Source organism: Camelus bactrianus, chromosome 1 (assembly GCF_048773025.1).
Source record: "Camelus bactrianus isolate YW-2024 breed Bactrian camel chromosome 1, ASM4877302v1, whole genome shotgun sequence".
Classification (NCBI taxonomy): Eukaryota; Metazoa; Chordata; class Mammalia; order Artiodactyla; family Camelidae; genus Camelus; species Camelus bactrianus.
Genome location: NC_133539.1, coordinates 82,300,035 through 82,318,906, shown reverse-complemented (window position 1 = coordinate 82,318,906; position 18,872 = coordinate 82,300,035). Strand labels below are relative to the sequence as shown.

At 33.8% G+C, this 18,872-nt stretch overlaps 1 protein-coding gene and 1 non-coding gene across 13 annotated transcripts in view; both read right to left on the bottom strand.

The window, feature by feature from the left end:
- The window catches only part of PHC3 (polyhomeotic homolog 3), a 72,906-nt gene that overhangs the window by 10,363 nt on the left and 43,671 nt on the right, over positions 1 to 18,872 (bottom strand). For 8 of the 12 annotated variants that reach the window (XM_045514574.1, XM_010952092.2, XM_045514575.1 and 5 more), the window contains 5 exons: positions 16,046 to 16,296; positions 13,280 to 13,439; positions 7,608 to 7,722; positions 4,543 to 4,675; positions 4,220 to 4,451 (listed from right to left, as the gene is read on the bottom strand). In XM_045514574.1, the coding sequence (XP_045370530.1) occupies positions 4,220 to 4,451; positions 4,543 to 4,675; positions 7,608 to 7,722; positions 13,280 to 13,439; positions 16,046 to 16,296 (891 nt within the window). Of the gene's footprint in view, positions 1 to 3,916; positions 4,045 to 4,219; positions 4,452 to 4,542; positions 4,676 to 7,607; positions 7,723 to 9,468; positions 9,546 to 13,279; positions 13,440 to 16,045; positions 16,297 to 18,872 lie in introns of those variants that run through there. The other 4 variants (XM_045514578.2, XM_010952096.3, XR_012508461.1 and 1 more) reach the window with 3 other exon arrangements.
- LOC123616030 (U6 spliceosomal RNA) lies at positions 5,311 to 5,413 on the bottom strand. The gene has a single exon (XR_006723894.1). It is a non-coding gene; the product is annotated as a U6 spliceosomal RNA (small nuclear RNA).

Here is an 18,872-nt window from a genome sequence, read left to right as displayed (position 1 = left end):
TTTCCCACCTTCTCTGTTGGTTGTAGCCTTCCTGTTTCCCACGTATCAGTTAGCTTTTCAATTTCTCTATTTTAATCGTTTCTCAGACTTTCTAAAACTGACATTTCAAAAGTATCTATGCGAAATTTTTATGGTTTTGGCCATTTACCACATAAAAGAAACAATACAGTTAAAATGGGATTACTCACCATAGAAAAGCCCCTTTTCTTTTCCCAGAGGTAGCTCTCAAAACTGGGCAGACAAAACTGACTAATCTTGCATCTAGTTGTGACTTCAACCTTCTTTTTATGAAAGAACTAACGTTCTTCTCTCTTCAGTCTTACTTACAAGAACACAGGGAAGAAAAGAAGAGAGAGAAAGATAGGATAGGACTTACTTAGATTCAGAAAACAGGAGCAATGAGAAGTAATGAGGACCATAGGAGCTACATTTGGGAATAGAAACAAGGAGTTCTCCATGAAGAAATAGACAGCCTGTGCTTATTCCTCTGTATTATCAGATCCCTCTCCAAATGTCTTCTTGTAGGTGGACAGCAAATGTATCAGCAAAATAATAAAGAATAAGAAGTGTCTGGGGAAACAGCATGATCAAACAGGAATGCATTATCTTCAGAAGTTTGGATCACAACTTTCTTAAGCCAACCACAAAAAAAGGTAGTAATATGCTAGTATAGAAATAAAAAAAATAAAGCAACTTCAAAAGGGAGGGAGGAAGCAAAAGCAATTATGCTTCCAGAAACTCATTAGAGAAAGATACTTTTTTTTAAAAAAACTATACACTCAAGATATACTATGCTAAAGTTCTATGAGTTTCTGACATATCCAGAATCTACTTCTGTTAAACAGCTGGTGCCCCAGGGACATTACAAAACATAACCCAACTGCAGCAACCAGTCAGCTCAGCTGGCTTTACATCAACAGAAGCAGCCATCAGTCTAGGCATGGACCTCTGGACACGGACATGGGTCCCAATGAACTTTCTAAGTGTCCAGTCACCTTTCCAGCTAAACTTTACTAAAGCAAAAACACCCTGCACAAAAAATACCTTCAGTAAAAATGGTGAAAAGATATCACCTGCACTCAGTACTACAGAATAAACAAGTCCCAGTATTAGTATGATGAAAACCAGTAAATAATGTTTTTAGACAATTTGTACTTTAAATGCCTACAGAGAAACCAAATCTACTGGAGGTTTACAGATCAACAAACACAGACTAAACTGATCTTTGCAAAAAGCAGTTCATTGTTATCAAGTTAGAGTTAAAGAAGGTAACTGCAGTAAACTGAAAATAAAAGGAACCATTCCTATAGAGAACTTCTTAATGTACAAATATTTAGAAGAAAATAATTTTTCACTCTGGAAATAGCTCTGAGATTGGTCTGTGTATCAGCTCTAATATGGCTCCACCAATATGGTTCACAAGGTGACACTATACAAACAGAAGAGAAAACTCCAGGAATAAACATAGGTATCCTAATAAAAGAGGGAAACCTCAACTGGAAAGAAACAAAATTGAAGAGATTTCAAAATTTACAAGTCTGGCCACTCCATAAGAAAAGCTCAGCAGTAGTCTACTGGGTGGGGGTGGGGGGGTGGAATCCAGCCATGAAGGAGCTGCAAGAGGCTCAAAAGGAAGTTTATAAAGGACAGAACATAGAGAAGTGAAGACAGAGGCATTTTCTGCCATGAGATTTGCCTTAAGCTACAGGCGTTGTTCAGATAAAAACCCCAGGAAAGAAAATGTAACTGAGCACACAAATAAGCTTGTTATTTAGTCTGTCAAAGCAGCTGGGAAATACTCTCATTTACTCAGTAAAAGAAAAGCAGAGTTATATTCAGCAGACTCATAAACAGCACCAAGCAATTCTAAATTAAAGCAGTCTCCTTTATATGTAATGTTCTCTAAACAACTGGCAACAAAATTAAGTGTCTTGATGAACTCACTAAGACAGGCATCTCAAGTTATAAAAAATTATTTTTTTCAAGTCAAATAAAGCAAGAATGAGACAAAGAAGTTAGCCTTTGTTCTAATAAAGCAGCCAAGAGTATCCTCATGGCAAATGGATGCTAAGAAACATCAGAAAACAAGCCCTAAAAAATAGCATATGAAGTGATAGAAGAATCAGCAATATTATTTATTTAGCCAACTACTTTCCTGTTCCCCAAAGGAAAAGAAATATTTTCCCCCAAATGAGAAATAAGGCTAACGAACAGCTCACATACCCTAAAACTATGTCTGAAGATGACAGAATCAAAGTCCAGACCAAGGGATCAGTGTTGATTCCAAAGTTAATTCTCAACATATCTAGACTGATATAAAACCTAAAATTTATTTCAGAAAATATTAAAACCGTAATCAGCGAAGACTCACCTCCTCTAAATATGTCAGTTTTTTAAAGCAGATTTTAAACCCACATAGTCAGTACTTAACTCACACCTAAAGGTTTTCCTAGGTGTGTGTTTAAGTATCTTTCCATGAAAAATGTATCCCTTCTTTAAACAATTTCATCTTTCTTTGAAAGTGACCATATCTTGTTTTAAAAAAAAAGAACCAAACTTTTTTAGCATTTCTAAAATTAGCTATTGAAAAAAAATAAAATTTTTGAGATAGATATATATATATATATATCTTCTTCAACTTACATCCCAATAAACCCATCATAAGTTGAAAACATCATTAAGTCAAAAATACATTTAATAGACCCAATCTTCTGAACATCATAGCTTAGGCTAGGCGACCTTAAACATCCTCCAGAACACTTACGTTAGCCTAATGAAAGTTGGGCAAAATCATCAAACACAAAGCCTATTTTATAATAAAGTACTGAATCTTACGGAATTTACTGAATACTGTGAAAAACAGATGGTTTTATGGGTACAAAATGGTTGTGAGTATATCTTACCCTCGTGATTGTGTGGCTGACTGGGATCTGTGGCTTGCTACCCTGCCCAGCTTGAGAAGAAAGTATAGTACTGCATCTGTCTAGCAAAGATCAAAATTCAAGATTTGAAGCACGGTTTCTACTGAATGCGTACCACTTTCACACCATCATAAAGTCAAAAGATTGTAAGTCAATCCATCATAAGTCAGGGGTCATCTGTATAAGGTAAATGGCTGATAAATTTTTTAAAAAAGCAGAATACTTCTGAACATACTTTCTTCACTCACACAACACTTTAGTTATAAGTTTGCTTCCGAGACAGTGGTCACCTTCACAGAAAGATTAAACAAAAATAGCTGGGTTAATTTTAATAAGTCTGTAGACAAGTTCAAAGGGGTATCATTTTTCTGGAAAGCTTGTGTCAAAGAGAAATGGTATAATTCACCAAAAAAAAAAAAAAACTGGAACAAATATTTTAAAAGTCTTATTTTCCATATTCATAAAGTCAAAATGAGTAATAAAGATTTGCTGATTTAAAATATATAGTCTTAATATATATAGCCAGTGTGGGTCTCAGCATGAGCAGCATGAGCAGCTGTTATTTAGTAGCCAGCCCCTTAGAGGAAGTGGATATAGAAGATTATTGTTGTATTAAAGAAAAAAGATAAAGAACATAATGGCAACTTAAGCTGATCGAAGAAGTTCCAAATGAGAGAGCAGAAAACATAAATAAGAAAGTTACCCTCAATACTGGAACGAATTCTAGTTGTCTACTTAATTTCAGAAGTGGTCTTAATGTCTACTTACTGCAAAGAATCAAAGAATGCAGCTACTTCTAAAAGAACCAGCTTAATTTTTCAAAAGAAACCAAAATTTTATATACTAAAAGGTCTTATTAGCTTTCAAAAATGTTTTTTAAAAATTATTTCTTATTTCATTTTAAAAAGGTTAAAGTAGGAAATAAGGAGGAAATAAGGAATAAAAAACTTGAAGAGCAGAAGGGAAGAAGTGTCTGACTCAATCTCTCTACTGACCTCTCGAGAGAAATCAGACTGAAGAGAAGAGAGCACCTTTAGTATCTTCACCGGCTGAGGTGTCACAGCAGAAGCAGGACTAGTCAGTTTTTATCAACTTGGAAGGTATGAGAAAATACCCAGTTGTGCTGAGGGAATAAGCAAGAGGAAACAGATCACATTTCAATAGCAAATGCCATTTAAAGGGTACATATACAGAGAACTTCTCTAGCCCTTTTGTGCAACAGGATGGACGGATCTAGCGTCATTCCAGCGTGTGAATGCACAAGAAACGTACTAAGGCCAAAGTGGTGAATCACATACCAGGCAAAGAATGGATGAAGGCCCAGACGTCATCAACTGTCCATATAGATGGCTCTGTTTGTGCAACTGGTAGCAAGTCACTGTTCTCGGGCATTTTTCTCATTCTCACGTCACGAAGCTCACGTTCTCTTTCCCGCTCACTTTGCCTGCGCAGGCGTGTTGTCATAGCAGATGGCACAGAATCTTCATGAGAAGCCAAGTCTTCTTCTGCAGATGGATAAGTAATTGGAAGCTGGAAAATGTAGTACAAGTAAAATACAGCACTGCACTTTCCTTGTATTTCTGAAAAGAGTATTGTACATTGAAGCAAGGTTTCTACAGACCTGCCTAAGGATATGGTCTCTTGCTGCCCCATCAGGGCCACTTGGACGACGACCACGATGCCCAAGACTTTGATTATCAGGCTTACGATTCCAACGACTAAGTGCAAATTTTTTAGAACAGCTAACATTGTACCTAAGAAATTCAAGTAAGAAAAAATATTAAATAATGTATGGGACACTCCATTTAGTAATTAATCATGACCTTAAAGTGAATCAGAAAGTGCCATTTACTTCATTATGGACAGTAATACCTAAGAAAGTAAACCACAGTATTAATAGACTTATTTATGCTAACAGTTAAAAAAAAAGGCCTCTTTATACATCACAACATAGTTCTCAATGTAATATTAGACACCTTTAGCAAGGTATTGATGTTTTCTTCTAAAAACAGCATGACAGTGGGAGGCTTTCTGCAAAATACAGAGAATAACATTTTTTTTGAGCAGTAAAATAATTCAAGTTTCCAGGAGAAAAAGAAGTTATGAATTAACTATTTAGATGTTCACTGAAACTGTTATTTTCTCAAGTAATCATTTCTGAAGAGAGAATAATGAAAAGAGCTTAATTTAGTAGAGAGAGAGGAAATCTCAAATGGCCAGTAAAATATTTTTCAAATGTAACTAAAACTGAAGAGTGAAAATGTAGTTTAGACTTCAAAATACACAACGAATTCATGGCTCTCACTTCAGGAAATTCAAGTATATGTAATTCTTTGAAATTGGCTTAAAGATTTTATTTTACCAAAACAGACTGTCTAATATATACGTTTTAATTATGGAATACTTCATGAATTTGCCATCATCCTTGCCCAGGGGCCATGCTAATCTCTGCATCGTTCCAATTTTTGAATATGTGCTGTCAAAGTGAGCACTCTAGTATTTTTTAATGTAGACCTTTATAAGGCATGACAACAGCTTAAAAAGAGTCCTATGCCTTTTACTGGGTTCCAGTGCCCTAGAACAGAGGCTGGCAAACTTCTTCTATAAAGGGCCTGATAGTAAATATTTTAGGCTTTGTAGGCTACATGAGTTTCTGGTACAACTACTCAACTCTGCAACTGTAACATGAAAACAGCCATAGACAATGAGCACGGCTGTGTTCCAATAAAACTTTACTTAATAACACTTATATTTGAATTGTATACAATTTTCATGTGTCACAAGATATTATTCTTTTGATTCTTTTTCAACCACCTAAAAACTATCCTTAGTTCAGGGGCCATACAAAAATAAGCTACACAAAGGACTCAGCCTGGGCATGGTTTGCCAACTCTTTCCCTAGAAAGAAGAGTGAAAAGAAAGAATCAAAGAAACGAATTTCTGAAAAGCTATGGAAGGCTAAGAAATATACACACAGTTCCTTTCTTTTTCTTTTTTTTTTTTAACATATAAATCTGTCACTTTAATTTCTTATTTTCAAAACTCTTGCTCTAAGATGATTTTTCAGGAAAATGAAAAAATAATAAATCCCAATTAACTTTGCTATTAATAACTGTTCTAAGACCAATATACAGATATCAAAAATAAATGTTCCTCACCTATGTTTTATGAAAATATCAGGAGTGAATTGGCTGTTTTTCCCCTAAAAATATAAAAAAGAAAAAAGTGCCCTGATGGCCATTTCATTTTACTCTAAAACAATTAACCAAGCTCCTCCTGTGTTCATGATCCTCATCTGTGGGCTCAGCTCTGAAGGTTTCTGATTTCCAATCACATCAACTGACAAAACTTCTTTCCCAACTGACTAGAGAACAAAGGAGAGAGACTAAACTTTGCTTTTTAGTCCTTGCTATTTAGTCCTTAAATATTTAGATCTCTAAGACAGATAGCTAGGCAGGCAGACAGGTAAACCGTAGTTCTTACCTGACCTAATTTATCCTCTCCTCCTTGCTCTTCTCTCATCTGCATTTTCCTATGTTAGGATCCCTAAACCTCTAAAGAGTTTCACCTAAAGGTACATAACGTGACAGCTCACCAATCATCTCTGGGAAAAGAGTGATGGTAGTTGTGTTAAATGTCCTGAAATATTTCTAAATAGTCTAAAGTTTAAAATATTCTGAAAGGCATTTCTTTTCCCTCAGTTTTTAATCTCTTAGAACCAGAGAGCCGCTATTCTTTCCTGAGGTACATGCAAATCGGAAAACTCCCAAGTCAAAACAGGAGTTATATAATTTGATGAGGACTATCAATAACATGAAAGAATATATATCTGAATAACAGATTGACAATTGAGAAATCAATAACCCATTTTTAGAGAAAAATACTTACACTACTTATTTAACTTAGGTTTTACTAAATAGATTTTAGTGGCACCATAATAAATAATATGTTCAAGCAAGAAATTACCTAGATGTGCCATTAAGATCTCAAATTCTTTGAGAGAATAATAACTTTTGGAACAGAGAACAAATTTGAAAATAATCAACTTGTGCACACACTTCACCATTAGTGGGAAATACCTATATGGGCTTTACTATCAGAATCAGAGGGGTTTTCTTTAATGTAAACTAAACTTGTGACAAGTTCAATGAAGATACTAAAATTTCTTTTGTTAGTAATACTATTTACCTATAATATTACTATTGAAAATACAGATTTAGAAAAGACAGATATTTTGGTGTCTGGTAATGTAACAATGTGGAGAACTTATGCTAAGCTATCTCACTTAGAAACCTGAAATAGGATATGGCTAAAAGAAATTAAAACATTTTAAAACGTAACCAAGTAAATCCAGGTATTTCAATACTGATAAAACAAATATTATTTTGCTACCTTAAGGAACAGTAGTCTATGTATACAGGAGGGATTCTCCTAAACATATTCTTACCACCAGGAGATTGCTACTTCCATATTAGATTATGCTGTATGTGTTAGGAATATGCAAATTTCACAGAGCAAAATTTAAAGACTAAAAACTAAAGTAGCACCAGATAATGCCTATTTGATACCATTCATCTGTGATATCTAGTTTTGACTAATTGTAAACTCTATTCTAAGTTTTCTGGTTTTGTTAGCACTGTATGTTGGTTTTTGCTTTATTTAGTAAATTCAAGGGAAAAATAATACCTCTTGGCACATGACATAGTGCAGAATCGTTTTGACCGCAGAAATTCATTAGCATATCCCATCTTCCCACAGAATTCACACTTGAGCAACTCACTGTCCATTTCTTCTAATGTCTCTAAAAAGAAGGAAACAAAGGGAAAAACTTCCAAAAATTTAATTGTGGCAGATTTTCTTTTAGCTTCTACTTTGGTTGGATGCTGCTAGTTCAGACCCTCCAGGAAACTTAAAAGGAATGGTCTTTTAACTTTTTAATCTATAGCCACTTTGGCCAGACAAAAGCCCCCCAAAACAACCACTTCCACCAACTCCCTCTTGCTCCTGTATAAAAATTTCACGGAGTTTCTCTATATAAATAAGCAATACATTTCTAAAGGTTCACTTTGATAAGATTCCAACCTATCTAAAATGTGCAGATAAGACAAAGTCACTACCTTTCAAGTGGAACACTTTCAGAAAGCATCATGTATATATTAATTTTGATACATTGTGAATATATGAATTTTGATATATAGAGAGCAGAAAACACAATTCTAACTGGAAAGAATGAGGATGACTCCAAAAGAAGGTAAAATTTTGATATGTCCGATTTCAGAGGAGCATTTCATATAATTAACACTCTCAAAGATCTGCAGTGTACAACAAAATATATAAAGATGTATTTATCTAATTATAAAACAGTCCCTTTTAGTTACATCATATTAAAAATCACCAATAGTTTTGTAACTTCTAACCTCTGCTCCTTTTTGCCAGGGTGTTCTGTTAAGTTAGAATGTCCTTCCTCCACCTCTATATCCATAACTTTCTTCAAGCCTTACCACAGGACTCAAAGAAACTTCCTACCTAAATCCTCAAGTATTCAGCAGCAGTCACCTATAAGCCAGCAACTTAATCTTCATGACCCATAGTCTTCTCATCTGTAAAATGGAGTTTATAATACCTTTTCCCAAAGACTTGCCAAGAAGATTACATACATGTGCAACAGGTAGTAGGCATAAAAAAGTGACTGTTCCATTTCCTATTTTCCACGTATGAACTAAGAGTGTAAGACCTGTAGTAAGTGCTTAAGAACTACTTCAATGAAAACTGTTAAATTTTTAAATCCACCATAATTTGCCACTTTCATGCATCACCACAATTCCTACACCAAGTCATATAAAATATACCAAAAAAGCACTCCGCTAACTAAAGCTTTTAGCTGTAAGCTCCATATGTGCTTTTCTGTGTTATTCATTTAACCAAGACTTGTTAAGATTAAGAAAGGGACTCTGAAATGTAGACATGGATGACATGTACTCAATACATTCAAGCATCACAGTATTCTAGTGTTACTGTAGAAGCAAAAGGCAAAGTGCTAAATCAAGTGAAGGTAGTGAGAACAACCGAAAAATATACTATTAAATACTGGAAGTTCCAAGGGACATCCAAATACACTGTCATGACTGATCAAATCATAAACTAGCAAGTGATCATCTTAAGAAAATTCTCAGGACTACCTTCATAAGCAAAACTCAGCTATTCAGTAGCGATGAGGAAGAGTCTCAAAACAAGTAAAATAAAAATTGCTCCTTCCAATGACCTAGAGACAGCTTTCACACACCTGTGCTCCACAACACATTCCTTGGACCTAGTGTCATAACTTCAAGGAGTATTGTTTTCACTTTGTCATGCCTGTAACCAGATCCAACCTGGAAAAGCCTGTACTGGAGACAGAACCTCTCACTTCACCACCACCACCACCAATCCAGTCCCAAAGAGTCCATTCCTCAAGCTGTTCCATTTCCAGACTATACTGAAAGCTTTATTTCAAAAGTTTTTATAATTAACATAACAATATGCAACACTTGATAATAGGTTAGAATACCTTATGAAGGAGAAGGAAATGTTTTTGCTGGTGAGAGAGGGGAGATTCCAAACAGGTATGGTCTAAGGGTTTACAACCTGACAAAAATAGAACATCAGTTTTATTTCTCATAAAGAAGAGAGGAACATTAACAGATTAAAAAAAAAAAAACCCAGTTCTAATGTTTGGTCAGAATTTTAACAAATCTGGTAATGTTACCAAGGCTACTTTTTCACATTTGTGAATAAAAAATTACAAAGCCAAGTAAGTTTTTAAACACTGTTGCATTAGCTAATAAAGATGGGATTCTATGGCAGAGATAGCTGGTAATTCTCTAAAATCCATTCTTCATTTCCGTAGTAACAAAGTCCTAATTTTTAGCTAGGAATACGGCCACTGAGAATAAAAAGCAGTTTCTGCCCTACATGTGGCCAATTTCTGACCAATGACATGTGAATGAAAATGCCTGCAAATTCCAGGTGCCCTTTCCCCCTTCTCACTGATGAGACCGTGATCATGAAGATTAGCTATCTTGGAAAGAGCAACATTCTAGGGATGGCAGAGCCAAGAGACACTGGGAACTTAGGTGCCCAACACAATGGAGCCCTGGACTGCTTACCTTTGGGCTACGTCAGAGAAAATTAAACTTTCTTATTTAATCAGATATTATTCTGGGTCTCTAATGGAACAGCCAAACATATACCCTAACCAATAGAGATCCCCAATTTTTTGTGCAAGGAGGAGTTACTTTTTAATTTTTCTGAAGACGTGAGGACACCTGAAGATCAGCAGCAAAGAAAGAGGCAATAAGATAGAAACCATGATCAGTGTGATGATTTACCAGGGAAGACATATGACATTTCGGTAAATCACAAACTACTGGCTGGAGATTCTGGTTATAGAACTAGTACAAACAGAGGCATAGCTTATCCTTTAAAAAAAAGAATAATCCTCATATTAAGTTTTCATACCAAATTAAACTGTATATACTACTAAAACCAAAGCCACTAAATAAGTGACCTCACCATTTCACTCTACAGTATCTCCCGTAAACAATGAAGTATACAGTAAAAGAAACACTTTATAAAATTTCCTTGGGAAATTAAATTATGAAGTATTTTAAAATTTGACACATTTTCTATAAACATATCTCTACTATGAAACAATCACTTTTACAACTAAGTATAATTTAACATATAACAGTGTGTAAATTTAAGGTGTACACTGTGTTAATTTGATACATTTATATATAATGACTGCTTTTGTAGCAATATTGAGCACTTCCTATTACATTTTTATCCTTTCATTTTAGTCATGGGGATAATTAAGTTTCTGTCTCTTGGCAAGCTTGATGATTGTAGTACAATATTGTTGTCTATATTCATTATACTGTGCATTCGATCTCTATGGTTTATTTACTACTCGTTGCATAGATTAATCATCTTTAAATCTTCCTTTTCCTTACCTCTGGTATCTTATCCTTTTAAACTACCCTCTGCCTTGTCTTCATTCAATTCTTTCCTTCCTCTTCTCACCATCACTACAAGAATCAGTTGTATGCCAAACCTCTACATTCATCCTACAGATGACCAGCAGTGTTTCCAAAAACACTCTTGTCCATATCACCTGCCTAGAAATCTTCAGTAACCATCTTCATGACAGCAAGATAACTTAGTTGAGTATCAAAGTAATCTAGAATCTGACTCTGCTCTGACTTTCCACTACTTCTCTGACCCAACTTTCTACTCTTCACTGCCCCCTCCTGAAGCTACCTAGCACTTGCACATCCTTTGTGCATTTATTCAGCACATGCTAACCTGAAAGGTTCTTCTTGTTTGTTATCTTAAATCTATGCTTTACCATCCAAGACCCAGGTCAAATCCCATCTCCACAGAAAACTAAACTAGCAATACTCTCAACCAGTTTTAAGATGCCAAGTTCTTACTGTCTATATAATTCATTTAAAACTTACCATATGCTGCTCCTTAGTTATCTCTCTTGTGGAGACTAATTCCTACTAGATCAAAAGTTTCTCTTGGTTCTAGCACAGTCCAGCACATGTATGTGTCTATTATATTATAAACCACGAGCATCATTAAATATGCTGAGATGCTTCCTAGGCAGTTTTCCATTTTTCTCCAATGTGTGCACATATATTATATATGCTTTTTAGCCTAGAAAACTTTCACTTTACACTTACTGTAGACATAGGTAAGAAAAAAAATCCATGCACATTCATCTTTACAACTCTTCATTTCAAATGAAATTTTTTCTCAGATAAACAGTATGCATAACTAAAAGCAAGTATTCAGGAATTAAATGAAATTAAATTCATAACAACAAAAGGCAAAATGTAGACACTGTTTGGATCTTAATTTGAAAAATAACTATAAAAGGACATTTACACAATTATACAACTAAGGAAATCTGAATATGGCCCAGGTACTAGATGACACCAAAGAACTGTTAATTTTATTTTACATGACACAGCATTGTAGTTATATAAAAAAGTATACTTTTTAAAGATGCACACTGAAGCACGTACAACAAGAACTACTTTTTTTTTTTTTAATAGGAAGAAGGGAAGAAAAGGGAAAGAAAAAGCAACAAAGAGGGAGGAAAGTGAGAAGAGAGGAATGGAGGGAGAAAAACAAAAGGGATGGATGAAGCTTAGTATGGCAAAATAAGGTCTGAAACTGGGTAATAATGTTGAGTCTGGGTGAGTGGGGATTCCTTTTACAGTTCTAACTGTATGTATGAAATTCTTCATGTTTAACATTCTTTTAAATAGAAAAAAACCATCAAATTGAATTCAACATAAGTTAGCAATAAAAAACAAAATTTATACTACTATCATACTCTGCTATTCAAATAAGAAGTAAAACAGTGATAAATCCATTGCAACAGTTCATAAACTACCAACATGACAGAGGTGCCTTCCTCTTAGTTAAGAATGAGGAAAACTACCAGCCAAGTCAGCATCTACTTTGCTTACCAGCATGCTATTTTACTTAGTTAGCAAAGTACAGGCACACGGTATATGCATAATAAATATCCGCAAAATGAATATATTAACTTTAGATGAAATATACTAACACATTGAGGATAATTACTCAGACACAGACGTTAATTCACTACTACAGAGCCCTGACTATACTAAATGCTATTTAATTAAATTGATTTGTTATCAATTACAGAGCCATGATCAGAATCAATAAATGATAAAATATACCATTTTTGCATTTATCTGTATTTGTTTTCCTGCAGTCATTTTGTGTACCACTCTAACTTTTATGGACTATCCATTATTTAAGTCTATAGAAAAAGATTCTTTGACATTGAGAAGATTTAGTGCTATTTCCTCTCTGAACAAATTTAATCACCTCTTGATCAAAGAGTACATCCTTAATACAACTGTAATACCCCCTGATATCAAACATCAGAATACATGAAGTCTACAACCAAGCAACTCAGAAGCTCTAAATTTTTAAGCAAACTCAGTAAAATAGTCATTAAGTCTGCTTAAGAAAAGAAAAGATGGGTTGTTTTGATGCTAAAATTCTGAATTACTTTCATATATAATGGAACTTTTCCCACCCACACTTCTTCAAAAATCAAATAACATTATGAAAATTAACACCAATTTTGCTATTTTAATTATATGGCCATTAAGAGTCTGGTTAGCTTTCCCATTATTTTAGTCAAATAATGCATTATATAAAAATAAAAGTAAATACTTCCAAGTGAAAATCTGTGTAGAATAAAAATCCATGTCCTGTTTCAAGCAGTAAAAGTCAAAGTTAAAGAGTATCTTAAAGTAAAATCCACAAACCTTCAGCAATCATGTCTTCCATCTCTGTGTCAGACGAATTATCTGCATGCTTTGCATTATTCTGTAGCTCCGGCTGAACACACACAGAATTTATCACCTGATTATCCAAAATAGGCCTTTTTTTCACAGGTTGTTCAATCAGCAAAGATGAACGACTCACCTTTAAAAGAGAATAAAATAATCTTTTAAAAGACTTTCAGAAATAACTTAGTTAAAAAAATCTATTGAAATGAATGGTACCTGTGACAATTTATTTGTACGATTTATCACATCCATTCATTAAGTGCTTTATTCCTTGAGAAAAGGTTAGGCAATCTGAACACAAATGCCTTATATTGCAGATCATCAGCAGTATGGCTGCTTCAAAGTCTCGGTCAAATGGGAACTAGGGTCCTAGTTTAGGTAGGTAGTCTAAAAAGTCTTTAAAAATCAGTAATAAATTTTGATTAACCAGTACTTTTAATTTATTTCTTCTACAACAACTTTTAAAATTCATTGTTCATGCACAAAGCTTTTTATTTGTAGGATTATCTCCTCAGGATAGATCATTATTATACGTACTTTAAAGATAAGGGAATTAATGTTCAAAGTATGTAGGTGATTTCTTTACAAAAGCAGAATCAGGACTAGAACTCAAGTCTCCTAACTCTTAGTTCAGCAACCTAATGCATTATAATCACAAAAATAACTGGAAAAATCCTCAAACATTAACATTAAAATAGACAACAAAAATATATTCACTTATGTTCAGTATACTTGGTTAAGTCATGAAAACTACTTATTTTAGAAATGTTTTCAGCAAAACTAATCTAGACCAAAAAAATTAACTGATTCACTACTGAACCCTCAGCTAATCTGAAAAAATGGAACCTTTTATTCTATTTGAGAATGCTGGTTAAGTCTCCAACATCTTCCACACAAGGTAAACAATAGCTTATTGGGAAATTTCTACATGTAACTCTAGGGAATAATCACCCATAAGCTTTTAAATTTTGTTCATTTCAGCTAGTATATGTAATATGCTTCAAGCAAAATTTATGGAAATTATTGCTGAAAAACATTCAGTGCTGCCAGGTATACACTTCTGGTGTGTGAATAAATAATCTTTCTAGACAATAATTTGGCAATATGTATCAGTCTTATGAATATACACATAATGTGATCCAATACCTGTACTTCTAGGAATTTACCCTAAGAAATTATTTAAAATGTGGACAATTTACATACAAAGATTTTCCTCTCATGACTCTTTAAACAGTGAAAAAATGAAAACCTAAATGTCCAACAGTATAGTTGTCCCTCAGTATCTGCAGGAGACTGGTTCCAGGACTCCAGAGAATACAAAAATCCGGAGACACTCAAGTCCTTTACACAAAGTGGTGTATTTTTTTTACATATAACCTATGCACATTCTCTCATATACTTTAAATGATCTCTAGATTACTTATAATAACGAATACAATCTAAATGTGAAGTAAATAGTTGTCTATGCACAGCAAATTCAAGTTTTGCTTTTTTGGAACTTTCTAGATTTTTTTCTTTCAATTTTTAATCTAAATTTGGGCTGATGCCCCAGATATAGAACCTTGGATACTGAGGACCAACCATAATAGAAGGATTACATAATCATGGTTGTCCATAAAGTGGAATGTTACATAACCTTTCAAAATGTTTCCAAAGTATTTAACCAAATGAGGAAACAAATACTCAAGATATACTAAGTGAAAGAAGCTGAACTATATATATATGAAATAATCTTGAGCACATGAAAATATAGGTATTAAAATACACTCTGTGGTATTACTGAGGATTATTTGTTCTGTACGTTTCCCAAATTTGTCATTAAAAAAAAATACATATTACTTTTGTAATCTGAAAAAAGAAGTTGTAACTGTTGCTAGTAATAAGTGATAATAGCTATGGCTGTTAAGTGCCAGGCATTACACAGAACAATTCATGTACATTTAGTCCTCACAGCAACCCTAAGAGCAAAGTAACACCTCTATTTGCTGGATGAACAAAATGAATTTCAAAAAGGTTGAGTGACTTGACAAAGGTTACAGTCACTACATGGCAGAGCTAGGATCCAACCACTAAGGAGGAGGGAGAAAAGACTGCTCCTCCACTTTACTACATCAGACATTCTTATAAGAGATTCAAGTTTAATACACAGTAAACTGAAAACAAAGGCAACTGATTAGACAATCAACTATCAGAGTACAATCACAATGCACTGCCATGAATTTGAAAAATAAGATGATTCAAAGGCCTTCAAAATAAATAATTTTGTTGTCTTGTCTTTGATTTGGGCTTTGATTTTGGCCACTTGTCTTGATTTATTTTCTAAGGAAAAATGTTCATCTTTAAATATTAGCATATAATTAGGTACAGCTAATCTCTAGAGTTTTAGTGATAGATACAGCACCTCCATTTTGAAGTGAGCATTTTGAAGCATTTAAAAAATCTGACTATAGATAAACAAGATTGTATTGTGTAGCACAGGAATAAACATCCTTTCTCTAAAAATTATAAAATTGATAGCCTTATATCCTGAAAAATTTCTCTAGTTTATACTTCTAAATAGCTAGCATAAGATTCTAGAAGTATATTTGGAAATATATAAATAATACATAGAAAGAAATTCTAGATAAAAGTAACAATTTTTGAAATAAAATTACAAGCTTTTTATTAGAGAATAATAGACTATAAATTTTAAAATAATGCTACATGAATAATTTTAAAAGTACAGATTTGCTTGCTACTTACAGGAAATGGCTCCAATCCTTCCTGAATCACAAAACCTTCAATAACATGGGTCAAGATCTGTGGTTTAACAATAGCCTGTGGAGGTTTGTTTTCTACATTGGGTATGCTACTGGGCATAGATGTACTATTATTCCTTGTAGTAGCAGCTGGAAGTAAAAGCGGAGGTGGAGGAACAGAAACATGTGAAGGATCTGATGGAGATTTAATCACTGAAGCACTGACTGATGCCACAGCAGGTAATTCAACTTGCTCTGGAAAAAAAAAAGTCATTAAAAAAATTTTTTTTAAGCATTCTGCTCAGGCAAATATAAAAGAAAATTCAAGAATAAACATTAATAACAATAATAGTTAATATCTGGTGCTTTAAAAAACATTCTAAGAACTTTCTATTTATTATCTCATTTAATTGCCACAATAACCTTAAAAGATACAAACTATCATCCCCACTTACAGAGGAAAGGGGTAACTTGGTCAAAGTTATCATTACAACTTGGTTAAAATGAACTGTCCCATAAGACATGAAAATGTTCTAGAATGTCAATTTAGAATAATCACTAAACTAAACATTTTTAATTTTAAACTATATAGATATTAAATTTCCTAGGTTCCTGTTTATATATCCTAAATGGTAGTGTGGGGGGAGTACATTGAAAATACGCTTAAGTAAAAATGGATCATGAAATCCATGGAGTAGAGATTTTAATGAGTCATACAGATCACTACCTTTATTTCAAGCAGTAAGACTAATTCAAATCCATGCATAAATGTCCTTTGTTGGGTTTTTTGTTTGTTTTTTACAACCCTTCAGTGACACTGTATATGTCAGTTTTGGGGAACACTGCAGAAGCAGGCAACAGCACAACGTTGGGCGGGATCACTGTGATTCCTTCCCTTCAAACTCTGAAGACCACAGTGAGATAGACCCGCAGCCTATGATGGAGACTTTACCTATCCATTCGGCAGCACTGAACCTTCACAGAACTGTACCAAAGTGGAAAGATGCAACCAGCTGATAGCTAGGAGTATCAGTGAGTACAGATGTCTAAGAAAAATAAAGAGCATGCAGTAAAGAGAATACATACTACTTACTGAGCACTTAATATACCACGTGTAAATACCTTATACACTGTAACTCATTTTATCCTCAAAACTAGCCTATGGGTTAAGTACTATTATTATTTCCATTTTATAGATGTGAAAACCAAGACCAAAAAGATAAAGTAACTTGCCAAAAGGCACACAGCTAATAAGCAGTGGGGCTGGGATACTAACCTAGGCAGTCAGGTTCTAGAGCCAATGCTTTTAATTGCTATGGTAACTCCTCTCCACCATCAGTATGAAAAGGATTGACATCACAATCAAAGGTGGTCAAAATATAGCCCAGTTAGGTAGAGAAGAAAGAAAAGGAATCCCTGAATAATTAAAATTTCAGCTAAAAAATAGTATAGTGATCATCAGTGTAGTGTCAGAAATGGAAACGCTAACAGTTCACACTTAGTAACTCTGATGTGACTAACACCACTATGTAGCTTATCACAGCAATATTACAGACATAACTTAACGTCATTTCCAGGATAAACTGTACTGGAAGACGTGTTTAAAGTCACACAATCCCCCATTAAAAATTAAAACAGAAAGTCAGCAGTTTACTGATTTCTGGGAACAAATACACAATTGTACACATGTACTACCAAACCAAGGAACTTCACAAAAAACCTATCCCACATACTCAATCTTCACATATACTCCTAGAAAAAAAAAAAGGACAAAAGATGTAAAATTCTAAAGAGGGAGTGAGAAGCATTTTTTTCTGTTGGAAGGAAAATACAAATCTATGGAGAACTGAAAAATAAGAACATATTTTAATCTCCCTTACAGATTTATAGATACTTTGTTATTTTAAAAATATAAAGCTGCATTAAGTATAATTTGGTTTGTTCAGAAAATACTGCTTGGTATATTTCTAACTAATTTTTGGATCATATATACAAATGGATCTAAGTTTTGTTGAAAGTAGAGTTGTAAGTTATTGACTTTTTGAAGATGCTAGTTAACTATTACTTGTGAGTTTATAATCAGCTGTTAAATTCAAAAACACAAAAAGCACTGATGTATTATACAGAACAAGAAAACAATTATTACATTCTCTAGATTTAAGACAACTGTGTAAGAGAAAACCCAAGTTAACTGATACGACTTCATTACAGGTTACTCTGCCTATTTGCAGTCTCACTTTCTGAGCAAGATCCATTTTTCTACCCTTTTTATGGATGCTTTAAATTTTTGAAGAATTTTTATAGATTTATGAAGACTGAATATTGAATGGACACAAGTCCCTCTATTTTTGCAGGTCAGTTTATTACATGATTTGAGGAGAGTTATTCTAAAAACCAACCCGTGCCTGCTTTCCCCCGTCATATACTACAGAAAAGTAGTAACAATAAGCACGAAGTAAATTTAAGGAAGATTCAAAAGTCTACATTGTACTTAGACAATTTAGCCAGAGATATATGCTTGCCAGGATCTCAGATTGTATTTGTGAAGAAGCAATGTGAAGCTATTCTTGAGTTTCAATATTTTAAAAATGTTTAATTTTCTTGAGTACCATTAGTAATGCTTATTAGGTAATTAAATCATAGTCATAATACAAGGTTAGTATCCATTTAAACATATAGTGCTGCCTTTAAATCAAAACTCCAGGAAAACTGCAGCAACATAAATCCATTTTCAGTGTACAGAAACAACAAAAATTTAATACTACAGTTTTATTATTATTTTGAATAAACAAAGGCAGTACTATTAAACTTGTCTTAAATATTTTACAGAA